At 39.1% G+C, this 26,550-nt stretch overlaps 2 protein-coding genes across 2 annotated transcripts; both read left to right on the top strand.

The window, feature by feature from the left end:
* Positions 1-1,624: 1,624 nt before the first annotated feature.
* C6H14orf93 (chromosome 6 C14orf93 homolog) lies at positions 1,625-17,872 on the top strand. Its single transcript, XM_072415120.1, has 7 exons — positions 1,625-1,724; positions 6,291-7,363; positions 10,624-10,962; positions 12,483-12,544; positions 12,745-12,848; positions 15,178-15,290; positions 17,278-17,872. Exons 2-7 carry the CDS (start codon positions 6,824-6,826, stop codon positions 17,677-17,679), a joined length of 1,560 nt encoding a protein of 519 aa, XP_072271221.1. The 5' UTR covers positions 1,625-1,724; positions 6,291-6,823; the 3' UTR covers positions 17,680-17,872.
* A 2,820-nt stretch (positions 17,873-20,692) lies between these two features.
* HAUS4 (HAUS augmin like complex subunit 4) lies at positions 20,693-25,894 on the top strand. Its single transcript, XM_072413748.1, has 9 exons — positions 20,693-20,866; positions 21,976-22,115; positions 22,636-22,767; positions 22,860-22,994; positions 23,077-23,173; positions 24,837-24,982; positions 25,083-25,213; positions 25,302-25,370; positions 25,459-25,894. Exons 1-9 carry the CDS (start codon positions 20,842-20,844, stop codon positions 25,640-25,642), a joined length of 1,059 nt encoding a protein of 352 aa, XP_072269849.1. The 5' UTR covers positions 20,693-20,841; the 3' UTR covers positions 25,643-25,894.
* Positions 25,895-26,550: the final 656 nt, after the last annotated feature.

Genomic DNA, 26,550 nt, shown 5'->3' with positions numbered 1-26,550 from the left:
AATATTGTTGTTGTTAATAATAATAATAATAAACTTTTTTATATTGCAACCAAGTATTCTGCAGCACTGTACATTAAATAGACAAGTGACAGACATGACGCATAACAATGACAACAATGACGCATAAGGAGAAGACCCTGCCCAAAAGAGCTTACTTCATTCATTTCTCTGGTTACATGCTGATGTCATTAGCTTTGTGGAGCCACCCGGTAACCTGGAAGTGGATGGGGACACTTGTTGGTTCAATCCAATCACATGAGGACAATAAGAACTAAATAGAGAGAGGGTCTCATCCTCTGATGACTGTGTGAATTTCCAGAACACAGCGCAGAAATATTGTCTACCTAATGGAAGTGGGGAGATCTCAGGAGATTGTAAGCTCTTTAGGGCAGGGTCCTCGCTTCCTCCTGTGCCATTGTTTGTATATGTCTGTCATTTACAACCCCTATCTCTTAGATCAGTGTTTCTCATCCTTTATAACATGGGGGAACACTTGAAATAACTTTCAGGACTTAGGCTATGTACACACTTGTAAAATTTGTCCTTGCAAAATGAATGATTGACTACCGATCAACGATTATGCATGATTATTTTGAACGATTGTATAGTGCGCGATGCTGTACATGTTGAATTTATACGATTGTTCAAATACAATCCACCAATAGTGTACACACACTAGATACGATTGTTTGAATGATGCAGGAAGTGACGTGTACTAGAGAAAGTGTACCGCAGAACCATCCACGATCACTGAAGGACAGTACACACAATAGATTGCGAACGATCGTCGCCCACTCAGAACCGTCGGGACAGTTGTTCGTTTCCAACGACTTTCCTCATTCGTCGGCTTCGTTGGCCAGTTGTTGTGCACTTTTTTTGGTATAGATTATCGGCCGATCAGTGTCAATCATACGTTTTCAACGACAATTATTGCATGTGTGCACGTGTCCTACACGATCCTTTCCAACGACAAACGACTGCACGATGCATGAACAAGCGCTGTACATACAACACTGTTCTGCTCTATGGAGAGGGGAGAAGGAGAACAACGCAGCGGCACCCCACTGAGCTCTCTCCCTTTCACTTCCATTCCGATCGTTCGTCATCTATCGTCCGTGTATCGGCGAGTGCTGTACACATGCCAGATTCTCATCCCATCGGCCCTGGGCCAATTATAGAATCCATTGCACGTGTTCATCTAGCCTTAGGGAACCCTGACTATAATTACTATATCCACAGCTCATAGTACATTAGTGTGGTGGTCAGTGGGTAGAATGTCTCTTATATTGCTGGACATTGGGAAGATTGGCATCCTTACAGATAGCTAAAAAGATCATTGGTGTCACCTAAACTGACCTGAGGACCACAAACTGCTCGTTGCACAAGAACCCCTCTGGAGGAACCCTGGTATAGAAATACTTAGATTGTAAGCTCTTGTGGGCAGCCCCTGTTTAATGTACAGCGCTATGTAATATGTTGGCGCTTTATAAAGTTCCTTAATATGTAATAGGACAATGGTGAAAGCTTTTTATTGTGACATTGAAGATGCCATGCCCCCATGTGTATTAGGAGCCTTGTAGTGAGCAGTGTGTGGCAGTGTGTGCTGGGTGTACATGGTGCCCCCACCCATCACCATTCCTTCACCAGAAGAGGCGTGTACAAGCTGTGCACTCGTCTGTACACACTCAGCTCCAAGAATACAAAGGGGACTCTCTGACCTTCATGTATCCTTTGCCGGCATTTCTAGCTGTGTGGCCGCCGTGCTTTGTACTAATGTGAGCCTGTGTCTTGTGAGGTATTTAGCTGCTGTGGTATATTGGTGTACATGGCTGGTACATTGTGTGTGGATGGGAGTGGGGCTGTGTATGGCAGCTCGGTGTACAGGTGGAACTTTCTACATTGCAGCCACTGGCCCCGTGCTATACGGCTACGGGAGAGAAGGGTTAAGGCAGCGTTCTATGAGGTGTGCAGCGCTTGAGACAGCCTGCAGCTGCTGGGACTTGTAGTCCCCCGCATGTAATAAGCCGCAGGCTGTCTGAGGCGCTTCCCGCCGCTCGGCTTGTTAGGCGCCCCGTGAGCTCAGCCTCTACACCGGGAGCCGGTCTTTACAGGATTTCTAGCATTGCTGGCAGCTGAGGGGTTAACTTATAGCTGGGACCAGACACAACATCACAGTCTACGTAACTACAAGAAGGGATTTGTTTGGCTGCTTTATAGTCGAAGTTGTGATTGACAGCAGTCTGCGACAAATCACAGAGCGGGTAAAGGCGGCCAATCAGGTGCGTCGGTGTATTCTGAGCCATGATGTACACGGCCTTCTGTAAGTCGCGTACACCCTGGAGGTCACGTGATGAGTTTTGAGCGTGTGCTGTCCACGCCTCTTGCAGAAAGTTTGGATGCGCGGGAGAATTTAATAGCGAAGTTTGTCTGTGAGCGCGGGGTCTTGTGAGGGGATTGGCATGCCGAATAGGGAGAAATAATAAAAAGGGCCCAAATGTCTATAGCAATATATTCTATAGCAATAGCATTATATGAATTTACTACAGGACTAGAAATGAGATACTTTACAACAATACCTGGTTGTCTCTGCCACCTTATGTCACAAAGCACATTTTCAGTACAAATGACAGCACCTCATACTAAAATAAAAAATACCTCTGGCCTTGCTGCTGCTTGGTTGAAATGCTTTTATCTAAGATGCTGGATTGCTGCCATAATGCTATATGACAATGTGCTAACAAATCATTTTTTTATGGAGGACACAGCGGGGAACCTTCTGCCCTGTCCCCCCCTTCATGGCATGTACAGCACTGATGTGACAACAATTCAGCATTGAGGTGGCCATTTATTTTTTAACCCTTTTGCCACAGTTTTTTTCCCCACACATTGGTTAAAATGAGCATTGTTGCATGAAAATGAATATAAAATCAGAAATATAGTTCCACTCCACTTTAAAAATCAGCGATCAGGTAAGTGTCTAATGCAGGCACAGGCCATGTCTCTAATGCAATAAATATATTTACCTGCCCGGTCGCTGTTGTATAGCCCAGCATGGACGGAATGCACATGTGTGGGTGTTACATCACCTGGCCCGTCCAATCAAAATGGTGCAAGATCAGGACACACAGAACAAGATGGTGGCATCCCAACCAATCAGGCAGATAAGGTTATGTTATTGCACAGGGGACATCGCCTGTCTGTTCTGCAATAAAGGATCTGCCCGATCACTGTTTTTTAAACTATAATTCCTCTATAAGCTTAACTAAACCAAAAACTGAACAAGGCAGGTTTGTAAAGATTTTGAGTAGTGTAAGTTTTAAGTATTCAAGAACTTATTATGTAGATGTGCACATATCCACACAACCGGGACCTCTTGTTCCGGAGAGTTCCAGAGCACCATTGAACTGTGTAGTCTGAGAACGAGGAACCAATATAAGTTTTTAGATCTCACCTGCAATCTCCCATTGTACAGGTTTAAATGTCGCCTGGATTTGAACTAGATTCTCAAGATTTTTAAAGTGGAACTAGGATGGGGTGAAGTAGCCCGCTGTAAAGAGGTAAAAAAGAGTGCCAGTCTCACTGCACATGCGTGAAATCAGCATTTCTTACCGCTCAATGTAGCAAAATGCCCATTCTGTGTTTGCCCGAGGTTGGGCAAACACCGAAGGAGTAGATTGTAATCTTTTCAGGGCAGAGTCTTCTCCTCCTCTTGTATCACTGACTGCGTCTGTCATTTGCAACCTTTATTTTATGTACCGCACTGCGTAATATGCTTACGCTCTATAAATCCTGTTTATTAATAATGAAAAGGAGCAACCAGAAGCCTCAAGACAGAAGGGTTTTTTTTTTTTTTTTTTTACAAAATAGTTGTCTACCCTTTATAATAAAAATATGGGTAATAAGTCCACTTTAAACCACCTTGTTTTTAACTTTGAAAGCAAGTGTCTGGCTTTTTGTTTCTCAAACAGCACTTTTGGAATGTCATATCCTACGTGAGTTATTGTTAATTACTTGAATATCTCCTGGTGCCTGCAGCCTTCATACTATATCATTGTGCACTCCTTGCTGGGTCAAGTCATCCTTTATAGACATCTTATCCTGCAGGCCTTTAGTCTACTGCTCCTTGCACCATACAGTGCCAGGCATTGTGGTGACCTCAGGACTTGGCACCACCAGTTGCACTTACCATGTAAGAGTAAGTCTTTGTTCATCAGACAGCTGCAGTTATGGTTACAGAGCAGCCAGTGGCAAGCACTTGCCCAACCCTAGCTTTTCCTGAGGGCAATCATTGACCCCCTGAGAAAACTTTATAGCATCTCTTGTTCCTTGGTAAGTTGTAAATTGGAGGAAGAATGATTGTATATTTTACTGGGAGGATAGGGGATAGTGATAAGTCAAACCTGATTTATTTAAATACACTTATCTATTTACCTTAAATGAGGAGTGTATTGTTTTTAAAGTACCGGCCTAATTGTAGACTTCTACTGTGAGAAAGAGCAGTAACACTCAATCATTGTGTAGCACTGCAAAACAGGAAGCCATCCCTCAGTAAAGAGCAAATATTGCTAATCCTGAGTAATTGTATGGCATAATTACAATATACATAGATATATAGATGCAATATTTTGCACAAACTTTATAATAATTAACAATACCCCATGGCTAGAAAATGCTAATATATGTTCTGTCCTTCAGGAACCAGAGGCTGACGATCTTTGTACATCGATCAAGAACCAGTCAGATAGTTTATGATCATATGATCACAATGTCAGCACTGACATAGTGATGAAATGCAGGCTGAAGGCTCTATTAAAAAAACATAAGTCACCAACCCACATGTGCAGTGATTATCGTGTCATGTGAGCTGTAAAATACCATTATACTATTACAAATAATTTATCAAAGGAAAAATACATTTTTGTCAGTCTAGTAAAAATAGAACAGTATACTACCTAACAAAAATCAAAACACATCAGAATGTTCTACACTTAATAAGCCAGCTAAACATCTGCTCTGCACATTGCCTTGCACTGCTCATCTCTGCACCACTCATATTTTCACTCCTCTTTCACTATTGGGCCCTGTACTCTTTGTGTACTTCTATCTTCTGCCCACCTCTGTCCATGCTGCTCCCTGGCCTTTACATTGAGGTCAGTAGGGCCACATAGTGGTTTTACTGGCCTTGCCTGCTGTTCTGGCCCCTCTTTGCAGCAGTGTCAATTGTAATGAACAGCACCACTGTGTATGAGCACATCTGCTAGTATACAATGTAGGACTGGCAGCCTGCCCAGAATCTGTTCTCATAGAAAATGCATGACACAAACTGAGTATTTGTAAGAAATACATTGGTGTCCTTACTTCACTGGATCGCTCCCAATCCTTTCTGAATGAACAGGAAAAGAACAGGAACACACCGATAGGTCATCTCTCTGCTCTCTCTTCAACATATAACAAAGAAGCCCACCTGATTATCTATCTCTCTGCTCTCTCTTCAACATATAACAAAGGAGCCCACCTGAATATCTCCCAGTCTGAATGCTTCTGTGTAGGGAAATGCAGCATATGGATACTGAATCAATTTCAGGTACTTATACTAGTTAAGTTTGAAGAATATATTTAATGATGTTTTCATAAAAACAGCTGCTATAATTGTGTTCCTTTATTTCTGGATTTAGTTCAGCTTTAAGGTGAACCTAGCAAACATTTAAAAAGCCCCATTTCACCTGCTAGCTGGAAAAAGTAAATATGAAATATGTATAAGTAGTGTTTCATATTTATGTGAAAAAAGCAAAATAAACTAATATATTTAAAATAAAACTTGAACTTTGCTTATAGGTGAATAATCTTACTCCACAGGCAATACAACCCCATGGGTCATGGCCTCAGGGACAGTACATCTCCACTGGGTCCACAGGGTCCTGTCTATAGCCCCCCCCCCCCCCTTCCAGTATCCTAAATCCATTTGTACTTTAATGTAATAGTGATCTGAGTGAGTCTGACGTCTCCGGTCTCATGCATGCATGCATAGTGAATTGCTCTTTGTTGTGATACTGCATGAATTACCATAACAGATAAATGTGAATGAATCTTAATTAAAATTCCTAAATACAAGTTTTTCTCTGAAATTTATCTTTTAGCACTTCAAAGTTTATTAACATTTATACAGTTGTACTGTTTGAGAATTATGCTTTCAGTATAATATTTAAAGAGGAAAATGTCCTAATTTTGTGTGTCTATACTGTTGTTTTTCTAAGTTGATAAACTGATGTTTTCTTAACCTGCCATCACAGGTTCTTCTCAGAAACTTCAGCCATCTGAACATTTCAATAATTCATTGTGCCACCAATTCTTCCACACGAAGGCAACAAGTGTAAATGAAATAGACAGCTTAATCTGCTCAATGCTCCCAATACTTCTACATAAAGGATCTGGAATTTAGAAAAGAAATTCTGTTTGGGGAAAACATAAATCTTGTGGGATGTTTTTTGTAGCTTGAGAGTAGGAATAGCAAATGTTCCCAGAAGAAACTGTGACAATCGTAAAAAACATATTAAGAACATATTAAATAATACATCACCACGACAGATGATAAACCATTGTAGCGCCTTACTTGGACTTGAATTATTTAGTTGTAATATTCCATTTCATATGCAGTCACCGGAAACCTAATAATGGAGGGGTTTTAGATGGTGTGCTTTTTAAATATTTTGTTTTGTTGCACATTCTCATGCTGTAACCAAAGTACCCAATTCTAACTTTGATTAGTTTGGGTTATAAGCAGCACAGTTTTATAGTGAAGTAAACATTCGAACTGATTAACAATATGTCTTTTAGTGCCACCATCCTTTTCACTCCTCCACCAGGGCAAAATGATGGCAAGTGTGGATGCAAAACTGAAAGCTCTCAAGGTGGCTCAGTGACTGTTGATGGACCGACTCCAATTACAGTTACCGGTCAAGGAGTTTCTGTCCAAGGATGCGAGCAGCTTCTACATCTTATCTATCAGCGTGTGGAGAAAGCAGTGGGCCTTGCTGAAGCTGCTCTTAATGTGGCCAAGACAAACAGTAGTCTTTTGAGCCAACTACAGGATGAAGTGAGCAGTTTAAGAAATATCCACGAAAGGTCAGAGGGACCAAAGTTACAACCTGATATTAATACTAGGTGTAAGATGTCCGAAGAAGAAGAAGTTGAAGAGATCAGAGGAGTGCAGGTTGTCATAGAGGAGCTCAGACAGCTGGGTGCAGCATCTGCATCATTAGTTCCTGGACTTCATCCACCAACTATGGAAAGGACAAAAGAAAGCTGCTTGCCGACGTGTCCTCCAAATGAGACACAATCACTTCTGAGTCCCATTCATATGCCAGTAAGTGAATGCATTTATCCGTTCAGGTGCATAATATAATACAGCAGTTTTAGATACATGGACCCCCGTGAGTTGGGTTTGTGCCACAAAAATATAAAATGTCTAAACTGGGCTTGAATAAAGCAAATTTAGTTTGTCTATGTTAACTACATGTTAAAAAAAAGATTTTTCAACTTACCAAGAGAATGCGTTTAGGGACATGCAGGCTTTTTTCATGGTATCAAAGGAGATGTAAAGAAACAGAATAAAACAACCACATACATAAGGCTTAGTCTACATGGACTGTTTCCTCAACGTTTACCCTGAGGCTTTTAAAGCCCTTCCTTGAAATCCCTATGCATTACAATGGGTCAATCTACAACAGGACGTTTCCTTGAGAAACGTTTATGACATTTATCCTATTGGTTTTCCCAGTACAATCATATTTAGTTTTTGTACAAGGCTTAAGATGCAAAAAATACCAATGGTATACCGAGGAGGGGAGAAGGGCCAATCAGGTTCCTTTTTTCATATTTATTCATTAGGTTTCCACTGCAGATGACCTCCCTTCATTTAAAATATCCAACTATATTTGCTTCATAAATACCTGTAGTCAGTTTTTCAGGCACTGTAGTGTGTGCAACATTGAAACCCCGATCTTTATTGTGATTGCTTTGGGGAAATGTGTACTAATTAGTTTATTGGTCTGTTTAATTTTTTTTTTAAATCATTGTCCACCATTCTTGATTTTTGTAATTCTGTCTTCATGCACCGCATTCAATTCCTTATAATCTGAAGAGTTTGCTGGAAGTTTCAGCAGTGCTTTTCAAGGGCTTGTATTAGCATACTTGATTACACAAGTAGCTTCTAGTCTTATAGCATACACTACAAATGGCTGAAAGCAATTGTCTGAAGTTCTTGTATGCTTAAAAAGAATTTTGTCTTGAAATAGAAATATGACTTTTTTCAAAGTATGTCAAGGGCATTAGGGGTTTGTTTTCAGGTTAGCAATGTGTTTTTAATTTTTTATTTACTACACATGTTGTAATTTGAAATCGGCAGCACATTTATTTCAATGGACTGACAAACGCAGCTCATCTCTCTTAAATGTAGTTCATGCTGCATTTTTTAAAGCACACCACACAGCTGTGTATTTCTTCATGGTTCTAAAAAGTTCTTTCCTGTGGTGCCATTAACAATGAATGTCAACCCAAGTGCCAACCAATGTGCTGTATATTGCCTCATGGTATGTTAATGTATTAGTATGAATGAGCCCTAATTGAATGAAAAAAGGAAAACTATTAGACTACCAACATATATTTCAAGATACACATATACACTTGAGCTTTTGCTAATTAGCCAAAATATTGAAGTGAAATATTATATGATAGTTACAATGTGACAATTCAAGGTGTGGGATATATATATATATATATATATATATATAGTCAGTAAGGGAACAATCTACATTTCAGGACAATGGGCCTGGAATGGATCTGGCCCAGGATTCAAAACATTTGCTAGCAAATGAAGAAATCTATTCAAGGTTTGCTGGATCACCCAGCTTTACTGATGTAAGTGTATCCTCCCCAGCTTTGGAGAGCTTTTAATAAATTAGGTCCAATGTTTTGGAAGCAGGAAAAATATGCAAGCATAAGGATTTGAGTGTTATTGACAAAGGTCAAATTGCGATAGCTAGATGACCCGGTAAGAATTTCTCCAAAGTCTTGTAGAGTGTTCCCTGTGTATATTGGTTAGTACCTACCAAAAGCGGTCCAAGGTAGGAGAACAGGTAACCTAGCAATAGGGTCATTGGGGTTCAAGGCTAAACAGTGGGAAATCTTAAGCTACGTACACACGTCAGATTTTTATCGCCCGATAATCGGCATCCGCCAATTATCGGGCGAAAATCTGCCGTGTGTACAGTCGGTGTCGTCCATCGTCCGGACGACCGACCTGCCGGATCCACGGACGATGGACGACAGCCGATCGTAATGAAAGGGAAGGGGAGAGCGCGCAGCAGGGTGCCGCTCCGTCGCTCTTCCCCTCCCCTCTCCATAGAGCATGAACGGTGCTGTATGTACAGCACCGTTCGTGCATCGTGCACTCCCTTGTCGTTGGAAAGGATCGTGAAAGATCCTTTCAAACGACAAAAATTGGAAGTGTGTACGCAGCTTTACACTTCTGGTCCAATGCCACAAAAGAGTTACTTGTAGCACATATTGCTGAAAAGAATTAATGCAGAACAATGTCAGAACATGCAATTTAACCTAGCTTGCTGCAACAAGGACTCCAGAGCTATATAGCGGCTGGAATTATTTTGTCCACTGCTGAAAGTGGCTACTATGGGCACATGAGCATTAGATTTAAAGTGCTTGCCATCAAATGAATGCAATGATGTAATTAGGATTACCAAGCTTCAATCATTTTTGTTGCATGTATCTGCCTGAATTTCATCTTCAACTATAAAAACAAATATTATGAACCTTTTTTGTGACATTTATGACATTTAGGTTAGCTGGGTGACATACGGCACAATATAGCAGATTTGCCACATTTCCCTCTAAGATCTGCGTTGGCAGCCTATTAAAAAAAATGGACTACCTTAAGTTAGTAAACGTTATTAGGAAGAGAGAAGTGTGAATGCATCCCAAAATACAAACAGGTTTTTACTAGGTAGCCATATTCTGCACAGCCATATGTTATAAAAGAAAGTTTGATCAAATGTATTATGAGAAATGTGTCCTTACCTAACAGAGTGAGCTGTTACTAAAATATTTTCCTGACACCACTGATGGCTTGGCATGACTCTCGTTATGTGAGTGTAAACAGAGCTATCTGTTTTTCTTCACACATGTGCAGCAGTTAACCAAAACCCAATATAATGTGAAGCATAGGTTTTAGCTCTTTGCTCAATAGGCCTCATATTCCTTTTGGCTTAATGCCCCCTCTGCATCCTGCCATGTGTATGTGTGCATAATATATCAACTCACAGCCTGTGTATGCTTAGTCTCCATTCAACTTCATTCCAGTGGGAGACGCAGTCTGTCACTTTTAATAGGGACAGCTTCTGTTTGCAGTAATTCTGGCAGGTGTATTATCTTCATACCATCTGTTGTGTGCATGCTCAGTGCCTATGTTTCCTCACCACCAGCCATCTATCCGTATATTAACACAGTAGCTGCCATTAAGATCTGTAGTTTTTTATTATTCTCTATTGACAAAGTTTTAAACTAGTTGTTGTGTGTGCCTCCATTATGACACTAATTTTATTCTTTCAGGCTATAGAAGATTTTTTAACTCCAGAACCAACAGCCCAAAGGATTTTACCACCCAACTTTGTGAAGCAACTGACAGATTCACATCCTCATAGGGACACAGTGGAAGCTATAACTGAAGCAGTTCCCCCAATCATGAAGTCGACACATTCCCATCTCTTAATACAGAAGGATAGTTCCCTTAGTCCTAGTGGCTTGTATATGACAGAAAGTTCTCAAGATGCCACTGATATGAGACCTCCAGTGTCACCACCATTTGTGCCATATTATACTGGTACAAGCTCTCGCCAACGCAGCAATGGCCAGAAATGTTCTCGAAGAAAACGAGACCTAGTTTTATCTGTAAGTATGAATAGTGTCTGTGAGAGAAATCACCACATATTCTCTGGAAGAAAAAATCAAACACTATGAAAGATCATTTTATTTAGGTTATTTATTAATGTCCACCAATAAATAAATCTTACAAACATATCTTATAAACATTTACTAAACCCATTATAAGTACCAGTTCCCCAAAAAATCCAGTGATTACTATGCAACTTTAAGTAATTTCCTTAATAATGAATATATACTCAAACTCACCAGAGGCTAAGGAGCCCTTAAGTGTAGGTCATAACATCCTTCACGATCCTTTCCAACAACAAAAGACTAAAAGATGCATGGAAGAGTGCTGTACATACAGTACCATTCTGCTCTATGTAGAGGGGAGAATGACGAAATGGCACCCTGCTGCGCTCCCTCCCCTTCACTTTTACGATCGTTCCTTGTTCATGGATCCGCCAGGACAGATCCATTAACGATGACAGACGAGCGCTGTACACAAGCCAGATACTCGTCTCATACTAACCCTGACGAGAATCATCTTACGTGTGTACCTAGCCTTAGGCAGCATACACACGTGCAATAATTGTCGTTGGTAAGGAACAGTCAACGACAGATTGTTTGATATTGTTAACAAAAAAAGTGCACAAAGACTGGTCAACGATGCTGACGAATGAGGAATCTCGCTGGAAGCGAACAACTGTCCCAGCGGATCCGAATATTCGTAATCTATTGTGTGTACGATCATTCAGTGATCGTGGATTGTTCTGTGATACACTTTCAATAATTGATCAAACGATCGTATCTAGTGTGTACATTGTTGGTGGATTATATTTGAATGATCGTATCGTTACAGCATGTACAGAATTGTGCACAATATGATCGTTCAAAATAATCGGGAATAATTGTTGATCGTTCGTTTTCAAACAATTGAATAATTCAAATAATTATTGCACGTGTGTACCTAGCCTTAGTGTCTGTGTTAAACGTGTCAATGTATTCTCAAGTAGCTTGTGACATATAAACGGGCCAGGAAAAGAAGAAACATGAAGTAAACTTATTTATTACCTATAATGTACTAATTCACATTGAAAGCTATTTCTGTTTGGATGATGCTCAGTGTATTCAGAGACAACACTAACATGCTTGATAATGCCACTTTCACTGCCCCACACATTTCTTTACTTCCAGACCTCCTCAGGGGACATAGAAGGTAACATTTCATCATGCTCAAAATACCTTTAAAAATAATGTTATATAGAAACCTATACAAGGAATACATATGGCCACCACCTACCCCTAAAAAGCATACAGGCAAATTATACAAGAAACCTAAATAGGAAATGATGGTGTCCTTGTATAGTGTGGTGGGGGTTCAAAGTCACAAGATTGGCTTATGAAAGTTACAAATGCTTTGGACGATAAAACTGTTCACATTGAAATATTCCTTCTGTGTATTTAGCTCTTTTTTAAAGTTGTGTTATGTTAGAATTGCTGATTGATTGATGTAAAGTTCTTTTATTACCTTTCTTTTTTCCTAGAAACTGGTGCATAACATTCACAATCACATCTCTAATAACAAGCGCTTTAATGGCTCAGAAAGGTGAGGATAATTTAGTATGTTCTTAGATGTCTAACTTCATTTACAGCAAAAGATTTTGTATGAAGCACAGGCTGCCTGTGCCATGATTTAAAAATTAGTTTTTTCCTTGTGTCTCTGAGGGGCTTCAATTTTGTATATCCGAGACAATTTATATTTTTGGCTTCTACATGTTATAGTAACTATGTTATATTCAATTGCAGCATTAAATCATCATGGAATATTTCTGTTTTAAAATTCTTGGTGGAAAAACTAAAACAAGAGCTGGTGTCCAGTGCCAATCGGTACACCGACAAGGAACTAAAAGGTAATACAGCTACCATTTAGTCAATGTATGCATTGCTTTGTAAAGTTATTATATTTTAAATTCACAAGCAGATGCACTAAAATATAGCAAACAGCCTTTTTAATTACTTGAAACAGTCCAAATGTTCATGGTGTTCTTGTTTGTAAAACAATTATTTTCTTTTTAATATATTTTTCAGTCGACCGAACTAGAATTTTATGTGATTTTCTAGTTACACAAAGCTACAAAAATTAGAAAAATCAGCCATATGAAACATACTTGCTACCACCTGTTTAGGTTTCATGAGTATTATACGCCTTGCCTAATACCTTGATCCTTTATTCTAGACATAGATGGACGGTCCCACTACAACAGATGACAAATTTAGTGTAACCAGTTGTTGCAATAGAAATCCAGTAACTCCTATAATTCTGTCAGCTTTGTAGCAACCCCTATGCTTTAAAATGCCCACCCCTTGTATGTATGTACTATTATTCTATTGTCATTCTAAGCCCCAACTGTCCAGTGGCCCTGTATTGTGACCCAATTTTCAGTAATGTTTTCTGTGTACCTGCTTTCTCTGGTTTTTAATTTCCTATGCAAAGTATCTTTTTTTATGGTTACCGCATGTCAATAGAGCAAAAGTGAACCATGATTGTGTATTGAGATGCACCCGAAATGTAAACACCAGCTAAGGTTAATCTTAGATGTGATTTCCTTATGCTATGACCCTGGCTTTATTTTAAAGAAATCTATAAACTCAATACAAGGCTGTCAAATACATTTAGGAATCTATTTATAAAACAGTGAATCAGACATTCTTCAAACCTTCTTTAGTAGAAAATCAATTGCTGCCATTGAAAACACGTGGACCTGGAGGGCTCAGCAGAGAATATTACTGATTGTCAGATTCATTGCCTTATAAATAGACCCCTAAAAGTCAGATAACTGCAGTACTTATTCACTGAAGATATGACAGTAAAAACACATATTTTTATTTTCTTATTGTTGCTTTTTTGAAATACCTTTTTTCCAGGTGTTTTGCAAATCCTGAATCTATAACCATCTAATAAGTGAACTGTTTCTATTCACTCATTGGCCCTGATTTATTAAAGTTCTCCAAGGCTGGAGAGAATACACTTTTGTCAGTGAAGCTGGGTAATCCAGCAAACCTGTAATGGATTTCCTAAAAGTCAAGCTTTTGTTAGCAAATGTTTTCAATCCTGGACCAGATCCATTCCAGATTTGCTGGATCACCCAGCTTCACTGTTGAAAGTGTATTCTCTCCAGCCTTGGGGAACTTTAATAAATCAGGGCCATTGTGGCTGTCCAGGCTGTCTGCTGATTTCTGTGGCTTAAAAGCTGTCTAGCTGCAGGGACAACGCTGCTCATAAAGCACACTATAAATGGGAGTCAGAACAGAATGACGATGTGAAGAGGGAGGACAGGCTAGATGTGTCCTAAATAGCTGCTCTTAAAAAGAGTCTGGAGTTCATTTACAAATTGAAGATAAAGACAATTCTACATTATTAAATTATAGTTAGCTTAGTATGGATGTTTAACGTTTTGTGATAATTCATAAAAACACTTACTTTGTACTAAACTGTGTAATCAATAAATAGCTACGGGCCTTTCTTTTTATTCCAAAGCTTTATTGTGCAGCCAGGCAGCAGTGATTCTCAGGGCTTATTAATCCAAAATGTCAGTGTTACATAGTGAATAAGTGTGTCACAAATACCCTACACTGTCTTGTCTGCCTTATCCCCATACATTCACATTATAGAAAAAACAGATATCTGACATCATACTACATTTACAGACACTGCAGAAGCAATTTTGTCATTTAATTTTTTTAACAAATAGTTTTGCTGGCCATGGGTTTCTCTTCCTCAAAGCCACAACATCAGTATTCAAACTGTAGGAAGGATTTCTGAGGATTACATCCTCCTGTAATTTTTGTCACTGACATTGGCAGGTACTTTGGTATTCCTAGCATAGGTTTGCTTCTCCGCCAATTTTATCTTTGGTGAGAAACTCTCACATCAGAAAATATACTGGAAGTACAGTGTTTCTTATTAAAAACTGGGTCTGGTCATTTAAATATAATAAATACACAGTGTTCAAATTGGTATTGATTTTTAATATTTATAGCTAATGGGGCTGGCATTGTCTGGATCAATATGTACAGAACAGAAGCTGCTAAAGATCATTGCACTGTTATGGATTGTAATAATATAATGATAAACTGGGCAATTGTAATGGTAGATTGTGATCTGATTTATGAAATGTACAACTTTTGCCTAAACCAAGGAATAATGTGCATATATTGGTCTCTCTATTTGTGAATCAGGTGCCTGTGTTGCCTACTTTTTGACAAAGAGGAGAGAATATAGAAACTCTATGAATCCTTTTAAGAGTCTCCGGGAGAAGGAAGAGAAGAAGTTGAGGAGCCGTCGATACAGGGTCAGTGACATGTTCTAAAGATGTGTTACTTTACGCAACCAATGACAAGATCTGTTTTGCAAAATAAAAAGAAAGATGCTATGGGCAGCACAATTATTCACCCAGCCTAATAAATAAATTAGGGTCAGTAGATATGTCATTACATTTGTTCTACTGGTTACAGTTAGGTCCATAAATATTTGGACAGAGACAACTTTTGTTCTAATTTTGGTTCTGTACATTACCACAATTAATTTTAAATGAAACAACTCAGATGTAGTTGAACTACAGACTTTCAGCTTTAATTCAGTGGGTTGAACAAAAAGATTGCATAAAAATGTGAGGAACCTTTTTTTTTACACAATCACTTCATTTCAGGGGCTTAAAAGTAATTGGACAATTGACTTAAAGGCTATTTCATGTCACCTGATCTGAACCCAATTGAGCATGCATTTCACTTGTTGAAGACTAAACTTCGGACAGAAAGGCCCACAAACAAACAGCAACTGAAAGCCGCTGCGGTAAAGGCCTGGCAGAGCATTAAAAAGCAGGAAACCCAGCATCTGGTGATGTCCATGAGTTCAAGACTACAGGCTGTCATTGCCAGCAAAGGGTTTTCAACCAAGTATTGAAAATTAACATTTTATTTTCAGCTTTTTAATTTGTCCAAATACTTTTGAGACCCTGAAATGAAGTGAGTCTTTTTGTTCAACCCACTAAATTAAAGCTGAAAGTCTGCAGTTCAGCTGCATCTGAGTTGTTTCATTTAAAATTTATTGTGGTAATTTACAGAACCAAAATGTACAGGTCCAAATATTTATGGACCTAGCTGAATATGAAAATGAACATTTGTTCAGCACATTGCCACATGCCGAAGTCCCCATCTCTTGTATTACCAATATTTAATTCTTTAGCATGCACTGGAGCAGTCCACCATTGTCTCTCTTTTCACTTCCCACTGTCATTACAGTCTTTTTATATATCATTCTTTGTCACTGTGCCTGCATCTATTACTGGCTCTACAAGCTGAATTTGACCTCAAAGGACAATTAAAATGTGTTCTTTACCAAGGGACTTTCTTGGCAGATTTTCAGCAATCCTAAAGGACCAGGAAATGTAAAATGAAAAAGTTACACATTGTGAAAATGCTGCTAAAACATTTACATTGTAGAAAGTTGTTAATGTTGCAAGATACATCAGCAGTATAGCCTTACCATGGATGGAAAAATAAGACATGTAGCACATGTATAGAGAACCAGAAAAACAGAGCTGGTGGATGACTTCCCAATCATTGTTGCATTAAGCAGAGAGAACTTGATGATGTACTGTGTTTTATTATTGGGCCACAAGGTGCACACAGCATGGCGTAACCTAGAAGTATCTACTAGAGAGTAAGTAATATCTGCTCTCTGTTATAAAAAAGCCTCCTAATCTGTGGCCTGTAACTGTGAAGCAATGTTGGCACTGATAGAAGAAAGAGAATTTATCTAGCAGGTTTAACAGCAAACGTTAGAACTGTGATAATGACAGATTTGGTTTGTTTAAACATTAAGAGACTGTACTTAAAAACATGGAGAAATTATGTAATGTTCTGTGCATTGTACTGCATGTAGCTATAGGAGATTAAAGTGGGGAAAAATTAAAGGTCTTTGTAAGCCCTGAATGCTTCGATGTGCTATGTGCATGCCCTTTTTTTGTTTACATTCTCATCACAATACACAGTACATGCAGTACCTTCCATTGCAGTGTCAAGTCAGCTATCACGGTACATAGGGGTACCATTAAGAATGAATATAAAAGGGGCAAAAGTTAGAGAGAAGGAAACCAATGAGGCCACTACATGTATGGATTGGTAGGTTTAGATATATTTCAAGCAATGTAAAATTGTGAGGCAAAGCTAAAAAAAATGATTCCTCTTTTAATAGTTAAGCACCATCTTCTGCAGAATAGGTCATAAATATTTTTTTTAACAAATAAGCCACTAACATTGAATATTTCTTTTGGACAGCTCTTTGCAAACCGATCATGGGGCGTGCAGCAGTTTTCTCCAGAAGACCAAGCCTTATGGGAGGGTGTTACAGAGGAATTAATGTCTGATGAAGAGGACAGCCTGTCCGAGCCCGGGGTATGGGTAGCCCGACCACCTCGTTTCCGATCACCGGAGCTTTCCAGACTCTGTTACAGCATTGACTCGCATTCTAAACATGGCAATAAAACTAATCGTGTCTATGGCACTCCCTGTGACCGGCTGCCTTCAGCTGAGGTTCAGCTATTGCCCCCACACCTTTATAATCCTAACTGGGAAAGGGAGGTCAATGAAGAAGAAATGACAGACGGCACAAGGGGAAGAAAATCATTTTGTCCTGATCTCAATTCTTTTATACAGATAAAAGTGGAAAAAGATGAATAAGACATTTTGAATCAAATGCATAGACATTTCTTTTTCAGCAAGAATACACAATACAACACTGTGAATGAAGGCATAAACCATGAAGATGACCTGTGTGAAAGGGCTACAGTCCATCGCAAATACTAATGAAACTGCATTTGTGTTCATGACATGGGTCCAGCAGTGGAAGCACAATAAAATGTTATTTTGTAAAGTTTGTGGTTCTTTTATTTTTGCTGTTCTGCTAATTCTGCATGTTGTATGTTAGAACATAATAAAAAGTAAGCAAATAGGAAAATCATGAGGTCCATAGGTACTAAGAGGAATTCTTTGAGCAGATACAAATACATTGTATTTGAGAAACCTGTTTTCCTATAACTATTTGCAGTCAATGCAAGTTCAGTAGTTGTATCTGTTCTTTGACAAGGTTACCATCACTTCTATTGACTATAGAAAAGAAAGTCATCAATTTCTAAAGAACATTTTGAATTACAGGTAGGCCCTGGGTTAAGGACATCCAACATACAGAGGACTCCTGGATACCAATGGACTTCCCTGCTCCCTCATGTGCAGGATGGAGGCTTGGAGGGGGGAGGTTTGCATGACTTGCAGAAGAAATCTTTTGCTAAACACAGCTGGGACTGAGCTCTTCTGCAAGCTCTTGTAACTCTTTAACGACCAAGACAAACTCTGTACAACTTGCTCCAGAAGTTAATGAATGTCTAGGCTCCATAAAGTTTTTTTTTTTTTCATTGTTTGTGGTTAGCTCACAGTGAGGATTTTGTACAGTAACTGACATCACGCTGCCTAATTGTTGTTGAGACAAACATCTGTCCTAATTGCATTTATTGAAACAATGTACCTGTTCGGACTTACATACAAGAACAAACCTACAGTCCCTATCTTGTATGTAACCCGGGGACTACCTGTAGCTTGACTTTTACCCTGAAGTTAATTTTGACCTGCCATTCATATTTTCACCTATTTTTCATATTGACAAAACTCAATATGAAGCGCAGTAAATTCTTTGTTTAGTAGCTTACTATGAGTGCTGGTATGTTAGGTAATACCTTCTTCACTACCACTGAACAAATACACAAAATTTAAGTATAGTGTATGTTTTTCATTTTGTCTGGATTTAAAGGGGAGAACAGGAAATCACAGCTCAATGTACATACTATAAAAAATGAATACTTTTATACTGCCCATAACAAATATATATACAGTTAGTTAGGTCCATAAATATTTGAACAGAGACAACTTTTTTCTGATTTTGGTTCTGTACATTACCACAATTAATTTTAAATGAAACAACTCAACTTTTTTTTTTTTACACAATTACTTCATTTCAGGGGCTCAAAAGTAATTGGACAAATTAAAAAGCCTAAAATAAAATGTTCATTTCTAATACTTGGTTGAAATCCCTTTGCTGGCAATGACAGCCTGTAGTCTTGAACTTAAGGCCATCACCAGATGCTGGGTTTCCTCCTTTTTAATGCTCTGCCAGGCCTTTACTGCAGCGGCTTCCAGTTGCTGTTTGTTTGTGGGCCTTTCTGTCTGAAGTTTAGTCTTCATCAAGTGAAATGCATGCTCAATTGGGTTCAGATCAGGTGACTGTCTTGGTAATTCAAGAATATCCTACTTCTTTGCTTCTTGCTTTAATAAACTCCTGGGTTGCATTGGCTGTATGTTTTGGGTCATTGTCCATCTGTATTATGAAACACCTCCCAATCAATGTGACTGCATTTAGCTGGATTTGAGCAGACAGTATGTCTCTGAACACCTCAGAATTAATTCGGCTGCTTCTGTCTGATAATGACATAACAAAGGAATTGCCCACACCAGCCCATGAAATAGCCTTTGAGTCAATTGTCCAATTATTTTTGAGCCCCTGAAATGAAGTGATTGTGTAAAAAAAGGATTTAGTTCCTCATATTTATATGCAATCTTTTTGTTTAACCCACTGAATTAAAGCTAAAAGTCTCCAGTTCAACTGCATCTGAGCTGTTTTATTTAAAAGTAATTGTGGTAATGTACAGAACCAAAATTAGAAAACAGTTGTCTCTGTCTGCTAGTACTGTATTGGATCCTCTATTAATTCTTTGAAGTAGAGATTCAACAAAGTTGACAAATGTTGACATGATGGCATTCCACAGATTTGTCATTTGCACATCCATGATGTGAATCTCCTGTTTCACCACATCCTAAAGGTTCTCTATTGGATTGAGATTTGGTGACTGTAGAGGCCATTTTAGTATATGGAATGTATGTATGTACTTCTTTTTTTTAGACAGATGTCTCATGAACAATCTGATATGAGGGTTCTGCCTCTAGTTACCTCCCATAGAGCTCTATTTATAAAACCAGGAATCGGACATTGTTCCCTCAAATGTTCCCAGATAGGAAATTTCCAGGTCCCCCTCCTCCCTTTTTCATATATATATATATATATATATATATATATATATGGATATATTTTGGTCTGTATTTCATTGGAGTGATTTACCCTTCCCGTCTTCCTGTCCTGTATTGCTAACAACTCCCTTTCAGTCTGATGACTGAGAATCATAATGTGAAATGTATGATGCTGCTGAATTTCTGCTCACATTTTGTTTTACTATTTGTGGACTATGTATTTGCAGCTTTCACTGAAGTGAGTGAATCTCCTTGGTTGGAGCGCAGCATTTCTCAGCATTCTATCCAAAGATACAGAAAAAAGTTTTAGCATTGGCAGTTCCACCTGATTTATTTCACCAAAGAAAATATGTGTATTATGTAAATGTAGGAACATTGAATATTTACATATTAGTTCATAGTTTAGGCGTAAAGCTAGCGGCCATGTCTCTGGAGATGAGGAAGAGAAGTGCTCCCTCTAGTGTCTGACTAGGTGTAACGCTAGACGGCCAGGTTCCCATAGAAGGCAGCGCTCCGTCTAGTGCGTGGATAGGTGTAAAGCTAGGGGCTATGTTCCCTATAGAAGATAAAGGGAAGTGCTCCCTCTAGTGTCCGGATTGCGGATGGTTTTTGCTAGCTTGCACGCCTACCGATGACTTCACTGGCAGGGCGACACTGCTTTAAAAATCTCCCGCTTGGAGGACTGCAGATCCTGAATAGAGATCGGAGCTGGGCTGTGTATAGGGATTGGTGATGTGGTGTCTGATCGCTTGACAGTTGGCAGCGATCATGTCATCTCGGACTCTGCAGTATGGTGAGAACAGACTGACACTGCAGGGAGGATGGGGGAGATCTGGGCTGAGTTGTATTAGATCTTCACATCTGCTCTTATCCTTGTTCTATTCAGTCAGAAATGTACTCACATTCCTATATATCAGCTGCATGCTGCTTCCCCACCTCCTAGATTGTAAGCTCTTCGGGGCAGAGTCCTCTCCTCCTCCTGTGTCACTGTCTGTGCAACCCCTATCTAATGTACAGCGCTACGTAATATGTTGGTGCTACAGTTTACTAATAATAATAATTACAGCTCTGTAGGAATCCTCAGGGTATTGGATCCTTTTAGAACACATGGGTCACATCTGGTAATGAGTGTCAGTGCACAGTTCCTGGATTCCAGGACTGACCCAGCCATAATAATGTATTGGTGATCTGCTTACATGTGTGCTCCATTCTCTGACTTACAGTCATATGTTACCTTTGATTTGATTCCTCCCATTCCACATCATTCATATTGCTGTGACCCTGTACTCCCTCGTACACCTATGTCAGATTCTGGCATATATCATGTATAATGTCATAGGAGTCATTACTCTCTGGGAGAGTCATGGCTGCCAGTGAAATCTTTATCACCGGATGCTTCCAGCCGCTACAACGCTGCTGTGTTCCTGCAGCTCTCATGTAGAGAAGTTCAGTAATTGAGGTTCAGATCAGTTGTTAATGATCAGGTGGTGGTTGGAGGAATAATGGCTCCGTAGATCAGCTTTTAGCTTTGACAACTAAGCTTCATCATCCAATAAGACAGTCATGTCTGTTAGTAATTTCCTACTCCTTGGACCAAAGGCTGACTGTCATGGGATCGGCCATGAAGTCCTTCAATAGTACCAGCAACAATCAAATAAAATCTAAACCAGGAGAAGCGCCAGGCAAAGGTTGTATGGCTTATATTGGTAACTGCTGACATCTGGTGATTTCTACTCTTTTTAAATGGCCTACGGACCCCGATCTGCCTCTTAAATGTTCCAATCCAAACTTCTTGTCCTAGAAAGTAGTCCTCTGTCTTATACTGCAATTAACTGTGTGTCCATGATATTGTTAAATCATACCTTTGCATGCTTTCTAATAATGTCTCCTTCACTTGTTTAGTAAACGGACGTCTCCCTATGCTCCAGCTAGAGGAGGAAGATCTGGAGAAGAATCCACAGTTCAGTAAACTTCTGCTGGAACTATGTCAGATTATGGAGCCAAGTGGTTCGAGTGCCACCTTAAGTCAAGAATTGGAAGAGGTAACCAATTCAAAAGTCTCCAGGTCTGCTACTAACTCAAAGATTTCTAGAAACTAGGGAATCCATTTATAACTACATCTGATTGTAGGATGTTTGTGAACTGATAAAACGGTTAGAGAGCTGAACGTCATCAACAATACAAGAACAAGTCCAGTAGAATGTGACTACGGTACTAGCAGATATACAATGTCCTGTATAAATGGGAATTTTCACTGACAGCCAATCTTAGACGTCATAAAAATGAATGGCTGAATTTATGTTTCCCTAAAAGTTTAACTGCTAAGAAGCTGTTGTCTAAAGCTGGGAAAATGTCTGCAGACCATAAATGTCTATAAATGTTCCTAAAACTTTGTAACATTTTTTGGCATTTTTCCTGTGAACTTGTTTTTGGAGAGCAAAGTTCACAGGAAACTGGTCTTTCACACCTCTGGAATAAATCGGCTGAATGGTGGGCGACATAATTAATGTCATTTATACTTGACTTCTAATTTCATTTTCATTATTTTCTTGTCCTACAAAGGTGCAGAGAGAGCTTCGGCTGCAGAGGAAGGTATGGTTGAGATCGGAGGTCATTCACAGGCTTATACAGGAGATGTTGCTGGATTTACAAGTTGGGAAGCAGGAAGGCACGGCATCTAATGAAGACAACAAGGTAACTATTGAACATATATACTTTCTACACATCTTATCATTGTGTTATCTCATTATTTCCCTTTATGTGTCATTCTTGCCTTTATTGTACAGTTTTTGGATGGGCTGCAGCAGTGTTTATTGGTCACACAATGTTCAGGCCTCCTCCCTTCCAGTAATGATGCAGGATCTGTATCTCTTCTTGGGTTGGAGAAACAAGATTTGCTCAATCTTCTGCCTTCAAACCCGGTATGATGTGGTCAAACGCTTGGTTCTAATGGGTTAGTAGTCTGTCTGTATTGATGACTGATCCACCTTGTGTGTGCTTTAGGATATTCTCTGGATAAGAGAGAAACTTCACAAACAGCTGGAGGAGGCTCTGCGAAAGAAATGTTTTACTTTCTTATCATTCCATCAACCTGAGACAGGTGAGAGCACATTTATCTATAGAATCCTTTTATTTTGTCATGGACATACATCGGATTCCAGAAGTTACAATGTTGGTTTGCATGTGTTTGCTTATAGGATCATATTTAATATTAGGGCTGTTTACTCGCATTAGAAACCGTAGTTCTTAAAAAAAAAAAAAAAAAAAAAAACATTTGCACATTGTACAGGGGGTGGTAGCAAGAGGTACTGAACTGCTCACTGTCACCCCCATTTGTTCTCCATAGGTTACACGTAGCATTCCCCTGAGGAGGTGGTAATCACAACCTCCCCACCAGTGGTTTGCATAGGTACGACTCCCCCCGATGAGGAAGACCTATAGCTCTGCAACAGCAAAACAAACTTTCTGCGGATTGGAGAGCTCTGATTTGAGCCAGACCTTTGCAGAGAAACCGCTGTTTTCACGCAGAGGGCAAGCGTCTCACTCTGCAGCATGCAGACGGGGGATGGGTTTTTCAACTCAGATTATGGTTGCATTCTAAAGATTGTTATTTAGCTCCTAAAATGTAAATGTAAAATGTTCCAAAAAACATGCCTTTTAAAATCTATAGGAAATGAACAGATAGGGCATTGTAAGATTATTCTGAACAACACAGGTCTAACCTGAAATTGAATCCTCTTGTTTTTCTAACTTTTGTGTGGGTGAAGAACACAAAAGTTAGAAAACATTTTCTTCCTAATGAAGAAATCAATTGCAATCATTATCTCTCTAAAAGTGCCTGATTTATTAAAGCTCTCCATGCAGGAGAGGATACGCTTTAATCAGTGAAGCTCGGTAATCCAGCAAACCTGGAATGGATTTTTTTTCAGTCATTTGCTATTTGCTAGCAAATGTTTTCAATCCTGGACCAGATCCATTCCAGGTTTGGTTTATCACCAAGCTTTACTGATGAAAGTGTATCCTCTCCTGCCTTGGAGAGCTTTAATAAATCAGGCCCAAAGACTCCAAAAGTTTGTCTCTCCCCCAACCAACACAAACTAAAAAACTATAATAAAAAGGAAAACTCATTGCAGCTGAAGCCACTGGTTAGTTGTTTATTCCTGTTATATTAGAAGTCACTATTGGACCATTACAACTGAATTTGGTTTTGTAATTTACTCAGTATGGGGAAAATTGTGAATTCTGGTTGTAGTAACATATCATCATAATAGGTTTATTAAAAGTTGTGATTCTTGGTTTTCATACCTATCCACAAGCCCAAAATACTCTACAATTTAATGATAACTTGGGGAACTTGTTACCAGTACTTTGTTTTACCAACAATTTTTCAATAACAATTTATGTATTTTTAACCACAATTTATTAATATCATTTACATGTAAAAGTCAATCTTCTGAAAGGCATAAAAGTGCAATTTCTGACATGGAAACAGTGTGCATATTGCGTAAATACAGAATAACACAAATTTGATTAATTTTTTACATTTTTCTTTGTTTTGAATGTTGTTGGAAATAAAATGTATTATAAGGATATTGAGCTTTATTCACCTAATTCCAAAACACACTGCTATTATTATGAACACAGCTGTATGTGTGTGTGTATGTATATAACTAATATATATATACACACATACATCAGACATGAAACCAGAATGTCTCATCCCAGACTTTGAAATTGTATCGTCTTATCTAAATCTTCCTCAGATGAAGAGAGCGAAGTCCTCCGAGCTGCAAAAGCTTTGCGTTTGGCCAGCACATTGGAAGATGAGAAGAGAAGGTTGCAGACTGAGGAGGAAAAGCACCAAGAATTGGGGGCATTACTGGAAAGGCAGCAGGAAATGTACCCTCATGTGTGTATATTTTGTTTTTTTGAGAGTATAACACTTTAAGAACAAATACATGTCACTACATTCATGAAAAATGTTCTTATCCTTTGCTTTTTATTTTCAGGTGCTCTTGCGCTGCCTTTCCCTTCTTAGACAAGCTGCCTCCGATCTGCGTCTTCAGGCACAATCAGACATTGATTGCATGAATGCTGAATACTTAGAGGCCAAGAGCAATGCTCTATTCTTAAAGCTCCGGTAAGATGTCCTCTTGATGCAATCTCAGGGTGATTGAGACATCTTCCTTTTACCCCATTGTCATTTCATTTTTTTCCTAATTACCTAGAATGGAGGAACTGCAAGTCCTCACCGACACTTACACGCCTGAGAAAGTAGATATTCATAAGTACATCAGGTAAATCACTATAATCATGATAATAGAATTTAATTAGGTAATAATGCAATGCTTAATTTTTTTCACTATTGATCTTGCTATTCTATAGGTCCAGTTTGGAGGCTGCTGTGAAGACGGAGAAGACTGAACTAGCTGCATCTAAGCAGATTCTTGCATCGTATGAGTTTCTTGGCTCGAAATTTGAGGAGCTGGTCCAGGAATATACTCGCCTGAGGGATAAAATTAAGGATAATCGCTGGGCAATTCAAGAGCTGAGCAAGACGTTACCCTGAGAAAAATGAACCTGAATGGGTGAAATTGACTCATATTAGAAATAGACGAGACTTCTTTGTGGTATTAGTCTGCACTGCCACAAATCACTTGTGATATCTGAAATACAGTATGCAGAAAGAGTTTATTTTAGTAGAGACTTGCCCAGTTGTCCTTATTTGTTTTTGTTTTGTTTTTTATGTTTTTTTTTGTGTGTGCAATATCTATTCACATTTTGGTCCAATAAACCATTAAATATAATAGTTATGTAAGAACTTGTCTAACACCCTGCACTCATGTTTGTACATGTTTAAATTAGATTGTTATGAGCAAAATCCAGGGCCACTGTTTGTTGTACTACTAGAGATAGTTCTGATGGAGCGATTCCTGGTATTTTACAGTCTTATAATATGATTGTAGTATTTGTATAAATTATATATAGTGCAGAACTGCTGGAGAAATGTCTGCAACCATCACCCACTGGCGTTCTATTTCCCTAGTGGTTGAACTAGCAGAAGTTAAGGAGGACAGGTGAGCTTTTAGTTCAGGAACAAGCTATGGCCCGCAGCAAGAGGAGCAGAAGCAGTGTGCTAGGGGTGGTATGGCAGAGTTTGTCTTGTCAACACAAGGATGTCATGCAGCAATGCAGGTAGGCATGGTGGCAGAAGCAATGGTCATTGCGGAAGAGGCAGGGGAATGCAAAGGGACCTGGCAGAGAGGACAGAAGCAATACAAGGTGATATTGGCCAAAGGGGTAGAAGTAATTACAGGGGGAATGCGGGCAGAGTGAGTACAACAGATGTGGTGGCATAGGGAGGGGTAAGAAGCAGTAAAAGGTACAAAGAGGGAGAGGGGTAGAAGCAATTTAGGTTGGAGTGGTAATAGAGTGAGCAGGGCAGATGAAATGCAGGGGGACATGGTTGCAGAGAGA

Source organism: Pyxicephalus adspersus, chromosome 6 (genome assembly GCF_032062135.1).
Source record: "Pyxicephalus adspersus chromosome 6, UCB_Pads_2.0, whole genome shotgun sequence".
In the NCBI taxonomy this organism is placed as follows: Eukaryota; Metazoa; Chordata; class Amphibia; order Anura; family Pyxicephalidae; genus Pyxicephalus; species Pyxicephalus adspersus.
This window is presented reverse-complemented; position numbering and strand designations above follow the sequence as displayed.